Genomic DNA, 22,379 nt, shown 5'->3' with positions numbered 1-22,379 from the left:
TTGTATGGATGTAATTAAAAATAAATACCACGAAGTACAATATGGTCACTGTACAGCAAGCTCAAATGTACCTTAAGTTCTTTAATATTTGTAGTTGTTCCAGAAGAGATAATACTGTAAACGAATGAGTAAAGTCAGATAATCAACTATTTAGTACCATGTAGATAGTTTTTTTTTGTTGTAATATTGTCCAAACACTTCAGAGGTGATCTGTTCTCATACAGATTGTGGAGGCCTATTCCAGAAATGCTGAGTTTGTTAACCCTGACTTGACACACTATCTCTTGGTCAATTACTATGGCAACTGACGTTCTAAACCTGACCCAGTCCCCCTCTTCTGAGGGAGTTTCTGGACGTTTCTGACGCATTACTGAAGTTGAAGCCAAGTGGACAGTCTCTGTCCTCATGAATTCATCCTGAGCAATAGATTTGCACAAGGTAATGAAAATATTTATGAAAATATTTATGAAAATATTTATTTTCTTTAAAGATCCCCTCCAGACATGAGACATATAAAAAAAATACTCTGCTTTGAATAGTAATTTGTGTCTGATATGTTTTTTCCACAAAAAAGTTCAATTACCCGGTTAGAAATTCTAAAAATTACATCTACTCTTCACACAAGATGTCACCTCCTTCATGGAAAACACCATTCTCAATGTTTTTATACACTGGAGGCTTCAAGTTTCCACATCACACCTGTGGAAGTTGAATACTGGACCAGGATCGGCGTCCAAAATAGTTGTGATGTTGCAAATCATGCTTATAGGCCCAACCTTTAATCCAATTCAGGAAGTCCGCAATATGCCCATCAAAGAACGACTTTGCGCCAATTTTGGACCCCCAAGAAACGCTATCTCCTCCTAGGGTGTTAATGGTATCGGCTTCAAAGTTTAATACATGACTTATCACACTGTGCTGAACAAAAGTTATTAAAAACTTTGTAATAACTCGAACGGTTTGGATATTATATGCCCCGAAAGTTGAAGTGCCACATCGCACCTTACAATGGAAACCAATGGGGAGGCAATCTCTGGGCATGGACTTTGTGCCAAACTGAGGTGTCTGATGTCTAAACTATAAGTCAGACCACTTTCAAAAGTTTCCAAAGTCATGGGATTTATGAAGTTATTTCCACTAGAAGACTGCTCTGAAATCCTGCTCTCAATCTGACAGGGAGAAGGAGGGAAGAAGGCGGGGGAAGAGCGTGACAGTTGAATGTAGCTCAGTTTTATAGGATATAGCAGAAAGGTCTATATACTTACAGTACATTATATACAAACTTTGTATGAAGTTTGGTGTTATTATCATTTATTTTACAATAATTGTAGGTCTTATATCTATAATCAGTAGAAGGGATGACCTATGAGGGGAAGGGAAAAAAATGGAGTGAGGGTGACTGTTAAGTGATGAAGTGCAGTAGAGAAATAAAATCATAACTAAATTTTGTCTCTCTGTACTGCAATTTTTCCTTTATTAAGGCCCGAGCACCTAGAGGTTCACTCACACTCTCCCTTCAAATATATGAGTATTTTTCTGTGTCCAGCTGCAGTTACTTATTGTCTCTACACACCTGACAGTACACATGTCAATCAAACTTTGACCAGGTCTTGTGGGTTAAAAGTCTTTACTTTTCTAAAAATAGACTTGATGAAAATTAGGAACTGAATTTCTTTTGCACACAAACTCATCAAAAGTTTTCAATTGAAATTAAAGTGAATGGGCCCAAAACTTGCATAATTTTGATGACACAGGGATGAGCAAGACAGACATGTCTCACCCTGCAGAAAATTGTCATCCTCACACTGTTGAGATTTGATGTTTCGCCATGATAGAGGAAATTGCTATAACTTTATTGTACATGCTCCGGTCACACCAAACTTATCATGTTTGTTAAGTCAGACCTGTCAGCCCAGGTCTGGAGATATCTACATGCCTGTGACAGAAGCCCTTGGACTGCACCACACCCGACGTGCACAATGGTGCGAAGGCCCGTTCAACGCTGCTTGCAGCTTTAATTAGGGCCTGAGCCCCAAAGGGGTAGTGTATTGTATTTCGTGTGTTTGTTTCTTTTTTCTTCTTCTACTTCTTCTTTCTTTATTATTACACCACTTCAACCCTTTATTTGACCCCCTAAACATGCTCAAGAACTCACCAAATTTGACACGCACATCAGGTCTGGTGAAAAATTTGATAAAATGTAAAAATTATCCCCCAAAGTGCCAAAATGTGCTCTATAGCGCCATCTATGTATCTAATATGGCTGCAGGTGTGAGCGAGACAGACATGCCTCACCCTGCAGAAAATTCTCATCCTGTCAATCAAACTTTCAAAATAAAAGCACACCACACTTGTAAGAAATATCCCTCATTTTTAAAAAGCAAAATGATCTGATCCTGACGGACCAGAGTGCGAGGTCCCGACCAACGCTGCTTGCAGATTTAATTTGCATTGAGATTTGTGAATGTGTAGACAGATCTGTGAATTCACACTACGTGAAAAATAAAATGACATACAACACAAACAAGCCATATCAGTATCTTTAGTTAAACATTTTTGTACATTTTACATTAACACACAATAGAGAAAAACATAAGACAATCAAAACAATGACTCACAAAGAAATATGTATTCATAAGGAAGGTATTAAAAATCAAACAACAACACATCAGTCACACTCATTTGATAACTGGACAAAATCTAGTGTTTGGCAGACTATCGCTCTGATTGGTCTATCAGTGACAAAACAAAATGCTTGATTTCAGAAGAGCTTTATCTACAGATTGAGACAATTTGTGACATTCTCAGTCTTAACTTGCATTAAATATTGTACTGAGAACAGAATGTTTCCATTGCACATTAACACTATATTGTTTACTTAAATAAATTAAAGAAATTATGAAAACGTTGGCCCTCACAATTCTTAATTGTGCAAAAAGAAGCTTGTAAATTACTGCAGGCAGTGAACATGTTTGTGTGTGTGTGAATATTAAACAATAGAAGCACCAGTGTTATGTGCAACACATCCAGGTTAAAGTGCATAAAATAAAGTGGCCTAAAATCTAGACCACACACATTTGGTTCATTACAGTGAGCCATGGTTTGGTTAAGTTCATGGAGTGATAATGTCCATACAGAAGGAAGAGGGTTGACTGAGTGGTCATCCAACATTAGTCATAAATTATAGAGCTGCAATGTGAACCTGTTAATCAGTCATGGTGTTGAATTACAATGCCTGGTACCCACTGCCTTTTTTCTCTGGAGGCACTTCTGCCATGTCTGTAGGGTAATGTATAACTGAGCCAATTACACCTGTAAAGTAATTAAAGGGCACAAATTAGTCTTTAACAACAGCTTAAGATAACTGTCACTGAACTGTGATCAAATGTGTTGTACTTCTAATTAACTTGCTTTGTATTCATCATCTAAAGTGATTTTGGATCTTTGAACTTTCGATGGCTGACCTGGCAACTGCAGTCATAATAAAAAAGTCACAGTATCAGTCAATCAGCTTGACAAAATCACATGACTGGCCCCATACAAGTTACAAGGACATACACATGCTGAGGGTTTATTGTTCAGAGTTCCTTTAATATCTTTTCATTTCTATCAATCTTCTAAGATTGTTAAAGTCTGTGTAAAGCAATAATAAATGTCTTCTGAGTTTTTCATATCACAGAAAAATGTGTTATTCACCAACAAGCCAAATTTGTCTGATTAAAAAAAATGCCAACTGTATAAAATTAGGTTTTAAAATCATGGAAAAAAACAAGTAGTATCCTGAGCTCTGAAACGCTGGGGGTGTGTCCCCCATCTGCCGAACTGCCTTAAAAAAAACAAAACAATTTAAAATAGGCGTAGACAAGCAATATGGATGATATTTCAAAAACAAAGTAACGCTAGTAGCCACTGTTTAATTCGACACATATTTTGTAGATAAATGTGGATTCACTTCAGTAATGTAAATGTAACTTAAATGAGTAGTTAACAAGTGATCCACCACCAATCATCGTTATGTTAAATTGTTGTTCTTTTCAATGAAGTTCAGTGTAAACATTACTTGCTTCTTTAAAAAGCGCTGGTGAGGGGCTGGATGTAGCAGCCACAGGAGTACGTCTGTAGTGGGGGGACTGTGCATTTATCTTCACAAAGCTTGGTGCACAGACAATGCTATTATCGAGAGGCACTGCTAACCTAGAATATATCATAGTTAAGTGTTGACCTTTCTACCTGCCCAGAGAGTTTACATCTACTGTTGTGACTGCAGCAAACTTCAGGATGCTAATGCTAGGCTTGCAATGAAAGTATTACATGCTGCCATCAGCAAACAACAGACTACACATCCAGCTGATGCCAAGGCGCTCTAGTTCTTATAAAGTGCTGGGGGGGAGGGGGTCATTCTAGTCACCCATTTACATCATGGTGCAGCTGTTTTAGTCATGCCCAACTAATCCTGAACACAGAAATGGTGAAAAACAGTTTAATGGTGTAACTCCACATTTCAGTACTACATAGTTCACAGTCTTTTCACATGTTTTCAACAATTATTTTCTAACATGTATAATGTGTTTCAAAGGAAATCTCTGATTTTCCTTTACACAGACTTTAACTGAGAAGTGTACGGAGACTAAAGAGAAAACATAGGGAGTGTTGTTTTCTTACCTCCAGGGTGCCGCATACCTAAGCAGAGAGTGAGATAAAGACAAAACACATGACTGTGCTTTATATTTTCCCATGAGTATGAGACTCCATACCAGAATCATGTGACATGACATGTTTTAAAATAAAGCCAAGTATTGCTGTCTTTTATGAGTATGTGGATGATGAGCTAAAGATTAAATCATTCCTACTTTTTACTCACAGTATACAGCACAAGACCATATTCCACTCTGTATGACTTGATTTATTATTATCCAAGTGAAAAGTAAACATCTCATTTACTCACCCTGTTTTTTGTAGAGGAAGAGGCTGATTATGATAAGTCCGATAAAGGCCAGCAGTGCCAAGACTGGGATCAGAAACCGGGGAAAATGAAAACCTGGAACTAGGAAAACATGCCAAAAATTGTAACCTGACCACCTTCGCATTCAAGCATTTTTCTTCATTTTCAACCTTATTAATAGTCAAAACTATCAGACAGCTACAGCTACAGATCCTGAATAATATAAATATAATAATAATAATCAATCAATCAATCAATCAGACTTTATTTGTACAGCACTTTTAATACAAATACACAAACAAACAACCTGTAGAAAGAATAAATATACCTGACTGATCCCCAGAAAGCCTTAATTCTCTCATCAGCTTGATGCATCCCTCCTGAAGGCGGATCCTCTCAGTCCTTGTGCGCTGCTCTTCCTGGTCCCACAGAGCTTTGAAGGCCAGTGCTTGTGTTAAGTGGACTGTCCAGGTATCATTGTGGTCCAGAGTCAGGTAGACCTCTCCATCATAGAGCACACGGTCAGTCCAGAGCAGCTGAGACCCCTCCAGTATGCACTCACGAGACCGAAGGACAGTGTGGTTTCCTAGGGAGTGAGATGAAGGCTATTTTTAAAATATTCAATAAAATATATTGAATAAAACATTTGACTGACCCTGAGATTTGATCAGGTTTGAGTCATGACATTCATTAATAGTACAGGATGATTTTCTTACTCAGTACTGCAATCTGGTTGAGACTTGTGAGTGTTGAAAGGAATGCATCAGGTGATATGGTCTGGATAATGCTGCTGACTTCCTTGCTTGTGCCAATAAAAGGGACTCCATTGAGAAGGACCTGCTCCACGACCCGCTGGTCCCCCACCACTCCCCACTGCTGAACCTGAATTATGACTGTATCTAAGGGGAGAAGATTGTGCTTATGTGGGAATGTTTTCAAGCAATGTAACAGGAGATGAGAAAAAGGTTCAAATGTAACTTGTAAAAAAACTCAAATCCTTAAATAAAAGTAGTAACAGGTCTGCCACAATGTTGAATTAGTCATTTGAAAATAGTCCTTCATTTAAATGTTTCTTTAGCAAACATGCATAAATAATAACTGTGAAATCAAAAGTAAAACCAATCATCCTGCTGAATAGTCCCTTTCAGTGTGATTAATTTTGAAGTTTTTCACATAAAATGGTTTAATGTTGTTTATGTGGCACTAGGTCACAACTACTTAAATGTTTGGTAGCACTGTGCATAGTGTATCTTTCATCTGTAATATAACTAGTCATTGCATTTGTCAAATAAATGCAGTGCAATACAAATTAGCATAATACAAATACACTGTGTTACCAGTTTGACCAGGTAAACTTTTAAAATCTAACGCAATCAAAAACAGTGGACCAACAATACTTGTTTGTCCTGTCACAGTCAGAGAGAAGTTGATTTACTTCTGTGGTGGCGATGCACTGGTATGTTGGGAGATGTTTCCAATAAAATCCCCTTATGTTTGTAATTGGGGTGGATGATTATAATGCAGTCCAATACAACACCACCATTAAAACTATATGGCCTCATAAATAACCGTAACTCGGAAGTAACAACCTGTCTGACACTGTCAACAAAAACTGAACACTGAAGCTAAAAGAAAAACAGGATTTACAGCAGGGCTATTTTACTGACATTGTACCGGTGTACACGATACTCTTCTTTATACTAATTCATGTGTAAAATAACCTGTCTTGTGAAAGTAACGTTACAGCAGTAAAAGTATACAGTTATAGTCTTACCGCACCGGACTGAAAGACTGGATATAAAATAAACTGTGAACTATGAACAGCGGTAACCAAGTTAATGTTAGCTGGTTTCTATGGTTACGTCCGTTCAAAGGCTAAATAAAGTCGTCCTGCTGTTGACTTTACAGTCCGTTTTCAGATTTGTGTGTTATTTTTATTATTATTTATAATCTTTAAGCTCCCCGGGTAAGTAATTGCAATGCAAAGAGACAAGCTTACCTACTGGAACCGGGATAGCTCCTGACAAGTGGCACAACATTAACACAAAAATGCCAGTAGGATGCATTTTCTTATTTCCAGCGTTACTTGTTTCCAGCTTCAAAATCCAGCAAGGGTTCAGCCGTCAAGGATAGACAAAAGTCTCCGGACTTATAAATAGTCAGGATTGTTTTAAGCCATTTAAGTGTAACCCGTGCACCAACTAATACATCCCGAACGAGAATCGAAAAGGGAATACAACCAGACGAGCAAGAGCAGTGACTTTCCTCCTCTCTCCCTATGTATCTCACTTTGTTTCTCTTTCACTAGTGAAATTTAAATGTCTAACAGACACGCCTCCTCCTGATGCAGGACGGGGAGGTCCTCAGATCCTCAGGGTTAAATATATGGGGGTATTATTGTAGCAGAATTATCTGCAAATATTTTGGAGAGTAGTGTAACTATCTCAATCCATGTGTGTGTAATCAGATTTGTAAATGTGTAAAAGAATCTCCAAATCTCTATTTACTCAATTTGCAGGTGTATAGAGATCTGTAAATGTGTACATTGAACTGTAAATGTGTACATCGATCTGTAAATGCTGTAGGGGAATGAGGGTCATATACCCACTACCAATACCCAATACCACACACACACACACACACACACACACACACACACACACACACACACTTAATGCAGAGACGCCCATTTACATGTGTTTGTGTGTACCACACGCACACACACACACACATAGTGCAGAGACGCCAACTCAAATTTGGGATATGTCCAAAGTTAAATGTCCCATTCTTCGTTTGTTTTGAGGGTGCCAAAGAGTCTGACAAAACAGGATGAGGCTTGTCACGCAACACGAACACATAGCCTGTTTTCAGTATAAAAAGGCATGTCACGTTCTGTAATGTTGGGAGAACAGCACACACCTTGTGGTTTCTGTGTAATTAAAGATATACTATTATGACATTACTGTATTGTTATTTTTTCATCTTTGGATGACAATACAAGCCTTCCATAGCTGTGCACTTGAGAGAGGTAAGTTCACCCGTTATGAGGTGCTGCAGTGCTGGATCAACATGCCCTCTAGGAGCTAATTTTTAAAAGAGACCCATTTCTCGACTTGTTCTTATTCAAATTAATACAATGAAGTAGAAGACATTTAAATCTCTGGAGTGTGAGTGAAACTTGCCTGCCAAACACACATGCAAAAAACAAAAGATTGTCATAAATGCCATGAGCAAAGGGCAAAAACATTTGTTTTTATTGCATAGGCCTATGACCTGATTCATACGAGGAAGTTCAATGTTTCCCCTATAATTGTACAGGCGTGGTGGCCAACGAGGAACCCCCACCAGGCCAAAAAAATATTTTTTTCAATGCCAATAATAATAATAACTATTCATTCATTCGGAAATCAATAGCGTTTGGGAGCCTGTAGTGCAGCGCTGTTCCGAAACGTGAGTTAACCTCTGTGTCGTTGCCTAGGAAACTCTTGGTGGCGTAGCTCCTTTTAAGGAATGGGGCAGTGTGTATATTTTGTCCGTGCAGCGTGTGAGAGTTTACGTAAGGACATTTAAATCCCTGGGTGTGGGTGAAACTTGCCTGCCAAACACACACGCATTATCATAACAGTCACGAGCAAAGGGCAAAAAACATCTGATTTTATTGCACACATAGATATGTAGGTCTACTGATCCATACGAGGAAGTTCCGGGAAATTACATGGTAAGTGACGAGAAGTTACACGCCTGCTGTAGCCTATTATAAAGCGTTACCCCAGAAATAAGCAGAGGCATTCCTTTTTATCAGATTTATACAGCCGTGCCAGGTATGGTTCTATTTTACACATCCCAGCCTTTGTAAAACTGGACGCACGTGCAGGAGCCTCATTTCCTCTCCCATAATGAGTCATAAATGGATGTTGTTTTCATATCAACATGATAACATGATGCATGCTCCACCAGTCTGTAGCTACAGCTGTCAATGAAACAAACTGGAAGTAAAAAGTGCAGTTTAGGTTCTCAAACAGTGGAACAGCTGTCATTACGCGCGACCATTACGCACGGCTGTTCGGCTCTTTACAGTGTCCATATCGTGAATTCATCACATGGACCTGTAAACCATCGTCAACAGTGGTATCTCAGAAATGTAATCATATTTTGCGGCACTCACGTCTTAAACGACGTAACAAAGTGAGACACAACTATTGATAAAATAAAAAAGAGTATTAACAGCAAAATACATGTCACAAGCATGTGGACGCCTGGTCTGAAGAATGCGTAAGGATGCAGGGATTTAATGAACTGTAGGAGAAGCGTTTCATACAGTATAAAATAGCTGCGGACAGCAGATACTGTAAGAATGCTGTAACACATTCATTTATAGATCAGTACAGATGCTTTAACCACATTAAATGTTATTTTCCGTGCCGATTTCGGTCGGAGAATGTTTAATTGAAATAACTTATTTATATTTGAGGCATTAATCAGTTATTGCAGCACATTTACAGTAATTATTTAGTTTGCTCTTGTTGGTAAAATCACCAAAGTCACTTCGCTAGCGGAGTAACTTTACTCCAGAAACAGACGTGGTTCTGAGACGTCTAATTTTCCACAAAAACACCATCCCAACAACTCGCTTTGCGCTGCCTATTTGCTCGTCTCCCCTCGGCAGTTCACCGTGCATGCAGCGCTGGTACCACAATACCACACAGATTTAATGAACTGTAGGAGAATATTCAGTTTACTATTACAGAGGACTAAGAAAAAAAAAGATATTTACAGAGGCTATGAGAAGCTTCAACCAGTGAATGTTTTTGATTAAACAATTATCAAAATTGTTGCCAAACAATTTTATGTTCATCAATTAATTGACTAATCATCTCCATCTACTTAAAATGTGACTGCTGTGTGAAAAGATAATCTGTCTTGTACTTTGCCCCTACAGGTGTTGGTCCACAGGTGTGAGGATGGTACTGAGTTGGGAGGACAAATAGGAGATTGAAGCCAACCTCGGAGGAGAGGACAAAGCTTCACACTCAGCAGGGCGAAAATGCACAGAGAGGAACACGGCTATGTTCATGAAGCCAGGCACAATCTATGTGTATCCAGTCTATGGCATCTACCTCTGTATGAACGTGTCTAGTCAAGGTAAAAGCACCCAGGGTGACGTAAAGTAGAAATACCTGTCCCACGTTGAGATCATTGGGTTAGCCATTTTTGCCTACAGATGCTTGCAAGCAGAAAAATATATACAGTATAATGCATTCTTTTGGTTTAATATGACCTCCAGGTGTTGTTAATGTCATTAATATGACATTAAACCTATACAGTGGTTTGTGTTTGTGTTTTCTATTGTCAGTGGGTATAGGGTGAAAGGAAGGAGACAGAGTGGAGCCGTGCTGACTGATGCATATTGTGTGCTGTGTTGCACAGGGGAGGGTGCTGCTGTGCTGTTGTGCTCTCTTGAGCCCCAGCAGGGTCAGTCCATCATGAGGCAGCTGAGAGCAGCCAGACGCAAAGTGGGAGCCTGACAATTGAAAGACAGAGAGCTCTGCAACAGGCCTTCAAAGCTGTGCCAGGCTCTGAATATACTCCGCTGTTTTGACAGTCGAGATCTTGCCTCAGACCCAGAGGTGTGGCTGGAGAGGGACCCCAACAGAAATCCAACAGAACCCCAGGATGTAGCATAGTCCCATGGGGAACAAGTGGGCACCACTGCATTAGTATGAATAAGGAGGCAGAAAGACTGGGAATAGTCCTGAAACTATTCTGCCATCTGTTTCCTTTGTGGACTTCACCATTTAGGGAGTATAAAAACTTGAGAAGTTTCTATTTCATTTGCTGGGATGCACTACTTCTTACACAAGTGGGATGAAATAAGTTCATTAATATTTTTAGAATTTTGTAGTTCTCAGAAAGTTAAGATGGCTGAATAACCTCCAAAAATCTAAACTCTAATCCGCAGAAATCATACAAAATTTTTCTCATCCATTTTGTAAGTATCAACACATTTTGGCATCATATTTTGATGATACTGATTTGAACTGCAAATTTGAACTGGGAAGTTATGGTTTAGCATTTATTAATAAGACACAATTTATCAATGCCTACACTGAAAAAACAAATCTGCTCTGAAATGTACCTTTTCTCATTCCATCTTTTCTCAGTGATTTCACAGATGTCTGGAACGCTCTGCATCCCTCAAAACAAAAACAGCCTGTCTGATGTTTAGAGTCTTCCTTTTCTTGCCCTCTTTCTCTCCCCACCTCCTCTCCTCAGGGATTCCTGAAGAGAGGTAGCTGGAGGTCTAGAATGATCATTACTCATTGTGCCCCTCTGTGGTTCATTAGCGCTACATTATCCAGTACAGCCAACTGGCTTACTTCACATCATGGCCACTCACAGGCAGATGTTGGCATGAGGAGACAGCATGTAGATGTTGTTCTCACACAGTAGGTAGATGATGATCGCTTTGCCCCAATATACCAAACGAGCTGCAATTTGAAAGATCTGAGAAGGAAAATAATGTGCATAATAATATATATGATGTGAAATAATAGAATCTAAACAACAAAATGCTTTGCAACTGAAAACCAGCTGTTGAAGGAAAATATAAAAGCTTGTACCATGCATGGGAACTTTCTAAGAAAGCGCTTTGGATGTACATATATATAGTCCACTAGATGGCAGTAAGATACCATAAACACAACAACCTCTCTGCATGCATAATTTTCAGTTTGTTTTTTTTTACTAGATCTCAGACATAAGAAACTACATTACTCCCATTGTTGTATATTTTTTTCATGCTTTTCCATTTCAGATAGTTTTCTCTTCAGTTACTACATACAAATAAAGGAATCATGATCTTTGATTCTCCCTATATTATACATGCACTGCTCAAATCTATACATGTACTGCATGCATAAATTGATATACATGACCTTTTGAGCACTGTACTTAAATATGACTGCCAAACTCTATAGCTGCCGAGGTTGCCCTTATGAACTGATCTCAGACCAAGGTACAAACTTCATTGGTGGAGAAAGAGAATTGCAGGAGGCTTTCACCCAACTTAGCCCAACCCTGCAAGGTCACCTGGCCAAATCTACAGCCCTAAGAGGTGAAACTGTTACAGACAAGGTACCAAGGACAGTTAAATAAAAGCTAAATAAAAAGCCCCTTGGATATGTGTCCTCTGACATTTCTGATCCTGATCCAGTCATCCCCAATATCGTTCTCATTTTCTTTGTCATACATGATAGTAAACTGATTATCTTTGGTTTTTGGACTGTTGGTTGGACAAAACAAGACATTTGAAGATGTCACTTTTGAATGTTTTAACACTCATTTTCACTGTTTTCTGTCATTTCTTCTCTCATTAATCAAAAGAATAATCTGCTTAGTTGATAATGACAATAATCATTAGTTCCAGCCCTACAATAGTCAAGTGGTTGGTTATAACTGTATAAATTGTTCTTAAGTTAGAAATTTGTCAACACTAACAACATGTTGATGTACACAGGGTTAATTGATTATTTGCTTGAAGGACATAATCAACATGCAGACCAGCATTTTCACATCACAGTATCACATGTTTGTTTGGATTGGGTTGATGTCCATTTTAGGCATTCAGCCCAACTGTGTATTGCATTTTCCTTTTTGTTTACTTTTTTTTTCTTTTTCTTCGGCCCAATTCCCATTTCAGAGAACAATCAAAGTCTGTCAATCTATGTCAATCATTCTTCCCTATTTTATGTTCTATATGGATCCTCAATCCTATTCTCAGAAAATCCTTATGAATTATCAGTAATAGATCCAGTGAATCAGTGCTTTGGTAAATTCAGGATTTCAGTGTCATTTTGCTCTGTACTGTTTACCTTGTTCTATTAAATTCCAATATTTCAAAACTGTAATTAAAGTTTTAATTCATATTTAATTTGATTACCTGTAGGCATGTAGGCTCACCATGACAAAGCAAAATGCAAATCAAATGCAAACTACAATAAAGCAACTGCTTCATGTTCTTTTTCAATTGTGACGGTGTGGTAAGTCAATATTGTGTTGCCCTGATTTTTATCCCTTTGATCGCAGCATGAGTAACTTAAGTAAAACCAGCAGAGCTCTTCACATTCTACATTCATACAGAGACTTCACTTTTTCTGCAAGGAAGCATCTAACTAATTTCTCCTCTCCAGTAGCCACACAAGCTTTTTATTGATACTCTGATTGTTGAAATACATTGCAGGCAGCTGCATCTGATTAATGCAACCCCTTTGAGACAGGAATTGAAAATTTTAATCAAGCAAACAACAGCGAATTTACACTTTCTCATTTGTCCCAACTGTTTCTGTGCTGTAACCTCTCTTGCCACTCTTGTGATTTTTGGGTCACCCTTCTCTCCTTAGCATCCTCCCATCATTCAGGTAAGGAACAAAACAGGTCCTACTGAAAACCCAGGTAAGTTGTTACCACTGTTAAGAAAATCAGCTTATCATAGTCTCTTCCTCTCCCATTACAGTATGTGGAAGAAAAAAAAAATCATTGTGGATTAAACTAGCTGTGTTCAGTATAGGGGAGCAACAAAATGAGTGTGATATTGTTTGGAGAATCACTATATTTACGAGTTTGAATTAATAAGTAACGTTACATGTGATGTGTCTTTTATTATATACTATATTGGACATCTGTGATTGGTAACAAACAAACCAATCCAAGCCATCTGGGTTTGATTATGCTATAAGACCATTTCTCATTTCACCATTACCATCTCAATTTATGTAAACATATTCTATTATAAGGGGCCCCATTGAAAGTAACAAGAACAACTTACATTATACTGTAATGCAATACTACAGTACTTTTTATGACTTAAAAATTACCATGCACGTCAATCGAAACTTCTCTGACACAGCATCAAAAACTGAACGTTTCGGTTTTTAACAAAGGTTGATTTATTGCAGAGCTATTGTACAGGGTTACATAACATTGTGTGGGTGCAGTTTTATTGTTTTTTTTTTTTTTTACTTTTGATGATGGTATTAAGCCAGCTGACTATAGATGGGACATGTAGATTTTATGTCCTGTTCATCTATACTTTGAATGGGAGGGGTGTTTATGAGTAATAATATTCCAGTGTATTCTATCTGTGAGAGAATAGGAAGTCAAGAGGGAGGAAAGACCAATTTATTATACTTTATCATGCTGTCCAATAAGGCCCAGTCCGTTCCTGCCAATGCTGAGTTATCAATGAGATAAATTGCAGCCTTGAAATTACCACAGAGATTAGTTAAAATCAATTTAAACTTCACAGTCATGGGATTTATTGCAGGATTGGATTGGATTGCGTTACAAGTGGTAAGTGTACAGGTAAAGCTAATGAACTGTTCACTCTGTCAATAAATGGTAAATGGAAGGCACTTATATAGCCTAGTTTTCCAACCACACAAAGCGCTTTTGCACTACAAGCCACATTCACCCATTCACACGCTGATGGCAGAGGCTGCCATGCAAGGTGCCAACCTGCGCTTCAGTAGTATCTAATCATTCACGCACATGTTCACACCATCCATCCGGGCACACAGCACACAGCCATCCAGGCACACAGCCATTGGGAGTAATTTGGGGTTTAGTATCTTGCCCAAGCACACTTTGATATGTGGACTGGAGGTATCGAACTGCTGATCTTCTGATTAGTGGACGACTCGCTCTCTCTCCTGAGCCACAGCTGCCCCAATAGACATTGGTTAAATATTTGAAAAATGACAAGCATTCTGTATGATGTTGTTACTGATAATGATTGAAACCCCAGCAGAGAATGATCATTTTACTTAATTATTTCATTCATAATATTCTTTCATTATTAAGTGACATGTTTAGATCTTCCCCTCATGTAAAAGTAATTTTAAAGGCCAAAATACGTTTGACAGTTAACAGACTGTTAATGTCTGACACGAATGTGAACTGAACTACAAGTTAAAGGATCTGTGTTTTAACCGCTGTGTAATAATGGTATTCACTGAATTGTAAACATAACTAGCATGTTTCTGTCAATATGACATAACTTTAAAAGAGGCTCCCTCTTATCGTTGGTATGTACAGACTAATGCGGACCCCTCCATCATCAGCTGTATACACAACCTGTCTTGCCACATCGTTATAACCCTGCAGCACGAAGAGCAGGGCTGCCAGTACAAGACCACAGAGGCCAAACTGTTTCTGGCCGTCCAGGATTAGATTACCACCATGATTGAGAGTGACAGTCACACTTATACACCTCAGGATTGAAATCAAATTCACTCTGTCAGGGTGTTGAGCGGAGCAGGTGGACCCAAATGCAGGAGACAGCAGGTAGGCAGGATCAGATGCAGAATATTTAATGATAAACACAAATCACTGAGAAACACGAACAGGGAACACTAACAATAACCACAGACGACTCAACAGAAAACTGGACAATAAATACACAGGGTCTGATTGCAAACTGAACACAGGTGAGTAAAACAAGACACAGGTGAAACACATGAGGCAATCAACAAAGGTGGGAAAACACAGGAAGTAAAGGTAACAAAATACATCTCTCAATACATTTCACACTGTGGAAACTGCAAGCTGACAACACTTATCTATTTTCTTGCAGCCTCCCTCTGCATTGTGGTCATCAGTAACTTTCATTTTCAGTCTCACACAGCTGCTTAGAGGAACCTATGTTTGCTGAGTGTTTGCACAAGGTTTGAAGAGTCAGAGTATTTGTAAAGCTTTGAAAACACAGGAAGTAAAGGTAACAAAACACAAGGAGAAAACATTTCAAAATGAAACAGGAACTAAAGTAATCAGACAACAGGTGACACAACACATGGGCAGACTGGGAGCTGATTAACTGGGGAAGACATTATGGGACAGAGTCAGACCTGAATGCACTTCCTGCAGGTTTTTTGCAGTCAAATGGGGAATTTGTTTTGCCTTTCTGACCAGCATATGAGCAGTTCTCTCTGAGAGTTTTCTTGACCTCCACAGTTCCCCTAAACTGCCATCTCTTAATACATTTCACACTGTGGAAACTGCAAGCTGACAACACTTATCTATTTTCTTGCAGCCTTCCTCTGCATTGTAGGCATCAGTTTCACTTTCATTTTCAGTCTCACACAGCTGCTTAGAGGAACCTGTGTTTGCACAAGGTTTGAAGAGTCAGAGTATTTGTAAAGCTTTGAAACTGGCACCAGCTGACATTTCCTGATGACAGTTGCTGCTATGCCTAACGCCTAACGAGCTGATTAAGGTCTGAGACCTTGTAAAAGAATCTGAGACTTAAGAACTCATATGGTGACCAAACTTGTGCAAATGCCACAATGATATATATATATTTTTTCAATTTATGTCATAAAAAGTAACTATGCAGTAATGTTTGGTGAAAATATTGTGTGTGTTTTTTTTCTCCATATCTTAGAGGCTGTGTTTACATCTTTACAATTTAAAAAAATCACCAAAATATGTTATTTGTCAAGGGGTGGCCAAACTTTTGCATACAACTGCACATTCAAAACACTTATCAATAAAGATGAGTGAATGTCCTGTAGAAGGGTGGACATTTGGCCTTTGTCACATGCAAAGAATTTGGTCAAAATCATTAGACCATAAAATCCTGAGCTGGACCAATACATTTTTCTTATAGTTTAACAAGCCCTGCTTCAGATGAAATAATAAAATCGTGGACATTTTTTTTTTTTTGATAGAAAGTAAACCAGGTTGAAATGGCACCAAATTGTAGGAATGATCCAACTACACTGTAGAAACAAGCCCAAAAAAAACCCCACTACCAATATTTGTTAGCGACTTTACAGAAAAACAACTCGTTTACGATAAACGGATTGTTTACAGGATCTGAGGGTAAATTCCCAGTCATCGTGCCAGCTGCAGCAGCCAATCAGAGGCGAATCGTTGAACATTTAAAAGAAACTAGTGAAAGCGAAACGAAGTGAGACCCGCAGACATAGTGGAGGAAAGTCACTGCCCTTATTTGGCTCTGTCTGTCGGGATGTATTAGTTGGTGCACGAGTTACACTTAAATGTCTTAAAACAATCCTGACTATTTATAACTCCGGAGACTTTTGTCTATCCTTGACGGCTGAACGCTTGCTGGATTTTGAAGCTGGGAACAAGTAACGCTTGAAATCAAAAATGCATCTTTCTGGCATTTTTGTGTTAATGTTGTGCCACTTGTCAGGAGCTGTCTCGACCCCAGTAGGTAAGAAGCTTGTCTCTTAAAGAAGTTTAAAGACAATAATAATAATAATAATAATGATAGTAATAATAATACACAAACCTGAAAATGGACTGTAAAGTCAACGGCAGGACAACTTTATATAGACTGCGAACTGACGTTACCATAGCAACCAGCTAACGTTAGCTTGGTTACCGCTGTTCATAGTTTACAGTTTATTTTATATCCTGTCCTTCAGTCCGCTGCAGTAAGACTTTATGACTGTATACTTTTACTTCTGTAAGTTACTTTCACAGGACAGGTTATTTACACCTGAAGGGTATCATGTACGCCTGTACAATGTCAGTACAATAGCCCTGCTGTAATTCCTGTTTTTCTTTTAGTCTCAGTGTTCAGTTTTTAGCCATATAGCCTAGTATTGTATTGGACTGCATTATAATCATCCACCCCAATTACAAACATAAGGGGATTTTATTGGAAATATCTCCCAACATACCAGTGCATCACCACCACAGAAGTAAATAAACTTCTCTCTGACTGTGACAGGACAAACAAGTATTGTTGGTCCACTGTTTTTGATTGCGTTAGATTTTAAAAGTTTACCTGGTCAAACTGGTAACACAGTGTATTTGTATTATGCTAATTTGTATTCCACTGCATTTATTTGACAAATGCAATGACTAGTTATATTACAGATGAAAGACACACTATGCACAGTGCTACCAAACATTTATAGTTGGACCTAGTGCCAAATAAACAACATTAAACCATTTTATATGAAAAACTTCAAAATTAATCACACTGAAAGGGACTATTCAGCAGGATGATTGGTTTTACTTTTGATTTCACAGTTATTATTTATGCATGTTTGCTAAAGAAAGATTTAAATGAAGGACTATTTTCAAATGACTAATTCAACATTGTGGCAGACCTGTTACTACTTTTATTTAAGGATTTGAGTTTTTTTACAAGTTACATTTGAACCTTTTTCTCATCTCCTGTTACATTGCTTGAAAACACTCCCACATAAGCACAATCTTCTCCCCTTAGATACAGTCATAATTCAGGTTCAGCAGTGGGGAGTGGTGGGGGACCAGCGGGTCGTGGAGCAGGTCCTTCTCAATGGAGTCCCTTTTATTGGCACAAGCAAGGAAGTCAGCAGCATTATCCAGACCATATCACCTGATGCATTCCTTTCAACACTCACAAGTCTCAACCAGATTGCAGTACTGAGTAAGAAAATCATCCTGTACTATTAATGAATGTCATGACTCAAACCTGATCAAATCTCAGGGTCATTCAAATGTTTTATTCAATATATTTTATTGAATATTTTAAAAATAGCCTTCATCTCACTCCCTAGGAAACCACACTGTCCTTCGGTCTCGTGAGTGCATACTGGAGGGGTCTCAGCTACTCTGGACTGACTGCGTGCTCTATGATGGAGAGGTCTACCTGACTCTGGATCACAATGATACCTGGACAGCCCACTTAACACAAGCACTGGCCTTCAAAGCTCTGTGGGACCAGGAAGAGCAGCGCACAAGGACTGAGAGGATCCGCCTTCAGGAGGGATGCATCAAGCTGATGAGAGAATTAAGGCTTTCTGGGGATCAGTCAGGTATATTTATTCTTTCTACAGGTTGTTTGTTTGTGTATTTGTATTAAAAGTGCTGTTCAAATAAAGTCTGATTGATTGATTTATTGATTGATTGATTATTATTATTATATTTATATTATTCAGGATCTGTAGCTGTAGCTGTCTGATAGTTTTGACTATTAATAAGGTTGAAAATGAAGAAAAATGCTTGAATGTGGCTGTGGTCAGGTTACAATTTTTGGCATGTTTTCCTAGTTCCAGGTTTTCATTTTCCCCGGTTTCTGATCCCAGTCTTGTCACTGCTGGCCTTTATCGGACTTATCATAATCAGCCTCTTCCTCTACAAAAAACAGGGTGAGTAAATGAGATGTTTACTTTCCACTTGGATAATAATAAATCAAGTCATACAGAGTGGAATATAGTCTTGTGCTGTATACTGTGAGCAAAAAGTAGGAACTGTTTAATCTTTAGCTCATCATCCACATACTCATAAAATGCAGCAATACTTGGCTTTACTTTAAAATGTGTAATGTCATATGATTTGGTTTGGAGTCTCATACTCATGGGGCCATATGTTTTGTCTTTATCTCATTCTCTACTTAGGTATACGGCACCCTGGAGGTAAGAAAACAACACTCTGTGTTTTCTTTTTAGTCTCTGTACACTTCTCAGTTAATCTTAGAAGAGGACTGATAGAAATTAAAATATATTAAAGGAACTCTGAACAATAAAGCCACAGCATGTTTATGTTCTTTTAACTTGTAAGGTACTAGTCATGTAATTTTGTACAACTTGATTGACTCTGATACTGTATGACTTCATTTTTATTAGACTGAATATGACTGCAGTTGCCAGGTCAGCCATTGACACAGGGATGACTGTTCAAAAATCCAAAACAGTTCAGTTAATGGATACAAAAACAAGTTAATTAGAAGTGATATCCAACACGCTTGATCCCAAATCAGTGAAAGTTATATTGGCCTGTTGTTAAAGACTAATTTGTGCTCTTTGATTTCTTTGCAGGTGTTATTGGCTCAATTATACATTACCCTGCGAACACGACAGAGCCTCCCTTGACAAAAGGCTGACAAAGCTAGGACTGATTAACAGGTTCACATTGCAGCTCTCTAATTTATGACTACTGTTGGATGACCACTCACTGCTCACTGATTTAACCCTTTTCCTTCTGTATGAACAGTGTCGCTCCATGAATGTAACCAAACCTTTGCTGTGTTACCAGCAGCTCACTGTAATGAACCAAATGTGTGTGGTCTAGATTTTAGCCACATTATTTTAAGCACTTTAACCTGCATGTGTTGCACTTAACACTGGTCTTCTATTGTTTAATATTAATGCATACGCACACATGCAAATATGTTCACTGCTGGCAGTAATTTACAAGCTTCTTTTTGCACAATTAAGAACTGTGAGGGCAGACGTTTGCATTACTTCTGGACTAAGCTATTTAAGTAAACAGTGTGAATGTGCAATGGAAATATTCTGTTTCAAGCAAACTCAGTACAATATTTAATTTAAGACAGAAAATGGATTTTGTCCAGTTATCCAATGAATGTGACTGTGTGTGTTGTTGTTTAATATGTAATACTTTCCTTTTGGATTAATATTTCATTGTGATTGTCTTGTGTTTTTTCTTATTGTGTGTTCATCTAAAATGTACAGAAATATTTAATTAAAAATACTTTAATTACTTTTTGTGTTATATTGTCATTTATTTATCACTTAGTGTAAGGTTACCTTAATCTATTATTAGAGCAGCTGTTCACTTTGTTTCTTTTATTCTGGAAAGTTAAGGGGTGCTTGGGAAGGGCTACCTCTCAAACTGAAAATTAAAAGGAATTTCTTATGTGGTGAGTGAAATGAGGAAAATTTGTCAAAAAGCTTTTAATCTGAATTGGTGGACTTGATACAAACTATTTTTCCTACTACCTACTCATTTTATTTAGTGTATTTGGATATTGCCTCAGAAAGTACTGATAAGACGGCTTAACGTGAAGGAAGATTGCTCCTTATGACAATAGCAGATTTACAAATTCATCAGCCACCTTATCCTCTTGTTTTCCCAGCACATAACTAGACCTTAAAGACACTATTACATGAAGGATCAGATATATGTAATATCTTTTTAATTTAGTCACAGACTGAATGTTCTCTTTTCAGCTGCTGAGTGTTATCAGTGTGTCATTTGTCTGTTTATGGTGCTAACATTATTTTATTTTCACAACTTAACGCTCATTGTTTGCTGAGGGGCGGCTGTTGTTCATACATGTCACTCTATAGATAATTATGTTTGTTAATTTTTCTTGTTAACTGTGGCAGTATTGCGCTTTTTGGTGATGACTCCTTTATATTCATATAGTTTCATCAACAGGATTTGTTCTACTACTGAGAAGAACACCACTCTAGTTTTCCCTTCTTTTTGCGACATTGTATCTTTTTGACAATCAACTGTTCTGGGCTGCTTATGTACTCTGAGCATGCATGCACTGCAAGATTATTCAGGCCTGGCTAGAATTAGCGTTGACTAGACACCGCTGAATTGTGTTAGTGGAACAGCTCGGTCCTCAAGTGAAAGTTGATGTTAAGTAAGTGCTGCTTTCTTTAGTTTTCTTTTTTGTCAGAAACCATATCCCCCCAGAGGTGTTGGAGCACAGCCTTAAAGGTGCTATGTGAAGTAGGGTGAACAGATTGTAACGTAACTTAAAAAATGAGACCTTCCCTGACTTTCTCAGTCACCTATAACAGCCTGTGGACTGATTTCTATGTAAAGGACTCAGGATGGTTTTGCCGGGAAAATCCAAATGATGTGATGTTTATGCACACTCCTGAGTGCCTCGTCTCTCTCCTGCCCCCCTACAGAGTGCAATACTAGCTAATATTGTTGATGTTGACTACAGTTCACTTGTGTCATCAATGAGAAAGCAGTGTCATCAATGAGAAAGCATTTCTCATCATTCCGCTGAGCACCTTTAAGGCTATAAGGTGTGTTTGTATTTTTTCTGTACAAGTCTGTTTATTTTTGTGTCATATAGTTTACAAGAAATCATTTTCTGTTAAATCACACAGTGCAGAAAACCTTTAGTGTTACATTTTTTGTGGGTTGAACCTTTTCAAAATTGCACCTCTGTCAACACATCATGCAACAGATGTGGATTATGATATTAAGAAATGCCTAATGCCTATTCCACCACCCAAACATACTCTACCCAGGAAGTGTAATTATAGATACAGACTCTTCTTATGCAATATTAAAACAAGGGTAATGTATTACACTTAAATTGACAGATTTGAATTCACTATGTAAGAAATGTAAAACATTTACATTTTTTAAATTGTTTATAGTGCAATACAAGTGACCAACATGAAGACACATACGACACAGGACAAGACAAGAAGGAGAACTAGAATCAAACAAACTAAAAACAAAAAGTCAAAATAAAAAAGCAAAACAGCAACAATAATAACAACAACAACAATATAACAGACAGGTAGATATCACAGCTTGCAAACACTTTTCATAGTCATCTAAAAGTCTCTCAATCTTTGTATCTGGGATTTTCTCCCATTCTTCCTTGCAAAAGGCTTCTAGTTCTGCAATATTATTGGGC

At 38.1% G+C, this 22,379-nt stretch overlaps 2 protein-coding genes across 6 annotated transcripts; one reads left to right on the top strand and one right to left on the bottom strand.

Annotated features, from left to right (window-relative positions):
• Positions 1 to 2,524: 2,524 nt before the first annotated feature.
• Positions 2,525 to 7,235, bottom strand: LOC137194199 (uncharacterized). The gene is made up of 6 exons (XM_067605847.1): positions 6,942 to 7,235; positions 5,659 to 5,841; positions 5,271 to 5,528; positions 4,946 to 5,044; positions 4,663 to 4,680; positions 2,525 to 3,312 (listed from the first exon to the last, which is right to left on the bottom strand). Exons 1-6 carry the CDS (start codon positions 7,006 to 7,008, stop codon positions 3,227 to 3,229), a joined length of 711 nt encoding a protein of 236 aa, XP_067461948.1. The 5' UTR covers positions 7,009 to 7,235; the 3' UTR covers positions 2,525 to 3,226.
• Positions 7,236 to 15,167: 7,932 nt separating this feature from the next.
• On the top strand, positions 15,168 to 20,463 carry LOC137194197 (uncharacterized). Of its 5 annotated transcripts, XR_010930935.1 has the most exons (7): positions 15,482 to 15,496; positions 15,573 to 15,713; positions 18,204 to 18,386; positions 18,517 to 18,774; positions 19,009 to 19,107; positions 19,357 to 19,374; positions 19,777 to 20,463. XR_010930935.1 is itself a non-coding variant. In XM_067605846.1 (6 exons), exons 1-6 carry the CDS (start codon positions 15,268 to 15,270, stop codon positions 19,839 to 19,841), a joined length of 633 nt encoding a protein of 210 aa, XP_067461947.1. In that variant the 5' UTR covers positions 15,168 to 15,267; the 3' UTR covers positions 19,842 to 20,463. The 5 variants fall into 5 exon arrangements, 4 of the variants coding, with proteins under 4 accessions (XP_067461947.1, XP_067461946.1, XP_067461945.1 ...); XM_067605846.1 differs by lacking the exons at positions 15,482 to 15,496; positions 15,573 to 15,713 and adding an exon at positions 15,168 to 15,283 and having other exon boundaries at positions 18,210 to 18,386; XM_067605845.1 differs by lacking the exons at positions 15,482 to 15,496; positions 15,573 to 15,713 and adding an exon at positions 15,168 to 15,283.
• The last annotated feature ends 1,916 nt before the right edge of the window (positions 20,464 to 22,379 follow it).

This window comes from Thunnus thynnus, chromosome 12 (genome assembly GCF_963924715.1).
Source record: "Thunnus thynnus chromosome 12, fThuThy2.1, whole genome shotgun sequence".
NCBI lineage: Eukaryota > Metazoa > Chordata > Actinopteri > Scombriformes > Scombridae > Thunnus > Thunnus thynnus.
Note: the sequence above shows the minus strand (reverse complement) of the source record. Positions and strands in the feature narration are given on the sequence as shown.

What these genes read in the sequence shown, in the direction of transcription:
- LOC137194197 (XM_067605843.1), top strand. Translation starts at nt 17,111, where the DNA reads ATGCATCTTTCTGGCATTTTTGTGTTAATGTTGTGCCACTTGTCAGGA. An exon ending in AGCTGTCTCGACCCCAGTAG is followed by an intron (nt 17,178 to 18,203) that starts GTAAGAAGCTTG and finishes TTCTCCCCTTAG; the next exon opens with ATACAGTCATAATTCAGGTT. An exon ending in GCTTTCTGGGGATCAGTCAG is followed by an intron (nt 18,775 to 19,008) that starts GTATATTTATTC and finishes ATGTTTTCCTAG; the next exon opens with TTCCAGGTTTTCATTTTCCC.
- LOC137194199 (XM_067605847.1), bottom strand. Translation starts at nt 7,008, where the DNA reads ATGCATCCTACTGGCATTTTTGTGTTAATGTTGTGCCACTTGTCAGGA. An exon ending in CAACCAGATTGCAGTACTGA is followed by an intron (nt 5,529 to 5,658) that starts GTAAGAAAATCA and finishes CTCACTCCCTAG; the next exon opens with GAAACCACACTGTCCTTCGG. An exon ending in GCTTTCTGGGGATCAGTCAG is followed by an intron (nt 5,045 to 5,270) that starts GTATATTTATTC and finishes ATGTTTTCCTAG; the next exon opens with TTCCAGGTTTTCATTTTCCC.